This window comes from Montipora capricornis, chromosome 1 (genome assembly GCF_036669925.1).
Source record: "Montipora capricornis isolate CH-2021 chromosome 1, ASM3666992v2, whole genome shotgun sequence".
Lineage (NCBI taxonomy): Eukaryota > Metazoa > Cnidaria > Anthozoa > Scleractinia > Acroporidae > Montipora > Montipora capricornis.
The window spans coordinates 34,402,477-34,404,976 of NC_090883.1; the positions used below are offsets into that span (position 1 = coordinate 34,402,477).

Below are 2,500 nucleotides of genomic sequence, written 5' to 3' on the forward strand. Positions count from 1 at the left end.
CAATACAATATACAGTGTACATTAGATAAATAGATTTCTGGAGATGGACTAAATTAAATGCTTCACACAGCATTGCTGCCTGATGATTGCTTTGCAACAAACAAATGTGTTTGAACTAGTTCATTTCCACAAGAAGTGAGCAGGAGCCACTGTATAAAAAGATCTTGCCCCAAGTATATATGGGAAGCATTTTTTTTCCTTACGACGCTCTCATAGAAGAGTTCCATTTGCCCTGAGGCTCAATTAATTTAAATTAGACTGCTCAGTAAGATTTGGGACTCCCCTCCCTCTAGGGAAACTTATTACATGTATACTCGTCACCAGGCGTCCCAAGTTCAGTGCCATTTTGAATTGGACTCTTTGCGAGGACAACAGTTTCTGGCTGCCATTTTAGCAGGTTAACTTACAAGTTCTACAGAGCCTGGTGGCTTCGCCTTGCTACCTGGAGATGCTTCAGTGGATTCATGGTTTAGAGAAATTCATGTTCCACGAGCCTGGCGTGTTTATTTAGCGACTGGATTCGATTTTCGTGAAAAAAAATCGTGCTTGTTTTGGGTCGATCGGAGTCCCAATGCTGGCTTCAGTCTCCTACCTTGTCACTATACCATGAAGGAAGGTGAACCAGGACCATTTTCCCCGAAACTTCGTGTATGTATTAAAGACAACAACAGCTCACCACATGGTAAGTTTCATCGATTTTTATTTCCATTTTCTAGCAAATTTCCAGACCTAAACTTCGCCTCATATGTTCTCTATATTTACCAATGTGGCACACACAGTGAGCCTGGGTTACCTGTGGTTCTTCACGATTTTCAACACTTTTCAACACTGGTTAATAATTAAAAGACTTAATTTCAAGGAACATTTTATTTGTTTAAATCAAGGAATATAATAATATTATTGAGAGCATATGGTAATATAATAATTACCTTGTGAATGAGCTCTGCAGTGGAGAAAATTGGTGAGTGAAGTGAGCCGCGTGCACTTTGCTCTCCGATTTTTTCCTCATATTTTTTCTTCGTATTGAAGGTATCGTGGGGTTATTTAATGCAAAAATCATGCAAAGTTTCAAAGCCCGACCTTTGCCAATTTTTGAGGGCTCGATTTGTGGAAAAAAATACAACTTTGCCGCACGCATGTTTACTTTTGCAGACTCGATAAGCATCTTTGCCAAATGAAAATGTTTCTAGCACTTTTGTTTGTTGTTGACAATTGAAAGAGCATGATACGTGATATAAACCAATAAAAATTTACGGTGAATGGTGACTGGTGATTGGAATACCAAGTATATGGAGAAATCAACACGTTGCGATGATTGACATGAATATACTCTAAAACAATTGAGATGAAGAGTGAAGTTCAATTTTGTTTGGACTCAAGGCATTGGAATTGTCTAGTTGAGCTGCAGATGTTTTGAGCTTGCATGTGCACCTCGGCCACTCATGTCGTTAGGTTATGATTTCAGATTGGCCTTTCCCTTGTCAATGTCAAACATCGTTGATTACAAGCGAGAAATTGACACGGTGCGATGGTCGAGAGGTAAAGTTCGAATTTCATTTTGACCAGGGGTGCTGAAATTTTGTAGCAGTGAATCCTGAAATTTGATTGGTTCTCCACATGAACTGGATTTTCCTATCTCTGCCCAAGGGTAGGAATGGATTTTGTCCTGGACCTTAATTTAAATTTCCATTTTTTAACACAGCATCAGTTCAATGCAAAGAAAAGTTAGCTTCAAAACAGATTTCCATTAGACAAGTCAGGCTCCAGGAAACAAAATTGAAATAAAAGTATTTCTCTTTGAAGTGTTACATTGTAGGTTGTAAGTCACTTACTGCATTCACTATCAAGCGAGATGCCAGTCAAAAAGTACAAAAGTGATTTCAGAGATGAAGAAAGAGAGAGAGGGAAAAATAAAATTAACATGTTATTTACCAGCTAAGGGTTGGTCCATACAGTGAAAAACTGTGACTTTTGAGTCTTGAAAATGCTGCCCTTTGCCCTGTGGCCTCGGGCAGCCTTTTCAAGACTTTGGTCACAGTTTTTTTCACTACACTGACCTCCCAGCTGGCAACTAATATCCAGCACTCTATAATAAGCGTGCCCTTATAACTTAACAATCATTTTAGATTTTTAAGCATTATTTTTACCTGATCGCCCTTAACTCCACGTAGACCAGGAGCACCAGCAATTCCCTGCGGCCCCTGTAAAAAAATATCAAAATATATGTGGTACATGTGAAAGACAATTTTAACAGCAGTACAGCATATTGCATCACATCTCTGCAGGTCTAAAACACAGGTCACAGGTCAGTGCATGTCACTGTGCTACAAATAAATAGACAACACCAAAAGTCTCTCCAGAAAAATCACTCTACAAAAATGTCACTTGTTTCTTTAAAGTCTGGGGGAAAGACACGGTTGTTCATCATTGGAGCAGGGACTTCATCTAGTCTTGACCTGTGGAATGTGACCTGTGTTTAAGACCAGCACGCCTGTCATAC

General features: G+C 39.3%; 1 protein-coding gene across 1 annotated transcript in view; it reads right to left on the reverse strand.

The window, feature by feature from the left end:
- The window catches only part of LOC138040176 (collagen alpha-1(II) chain-like), a 135,750-nt gene that overhangs the window by 93,524 nt on the left and 39,726 nt on the right, over positions 1 to 2,500 (reverse strand). The window contains exon 12 of the mRNA XM_068885953.1: positions 2,148 to 2,201. Coding sequence (XP_068742054.1) covers positions 2,148 to 2,201 — 54 coding nt within the window. The remainder of the gene's footprint in view (positions 1 to 2,147; positions 2,202 to 2,500) is intronic.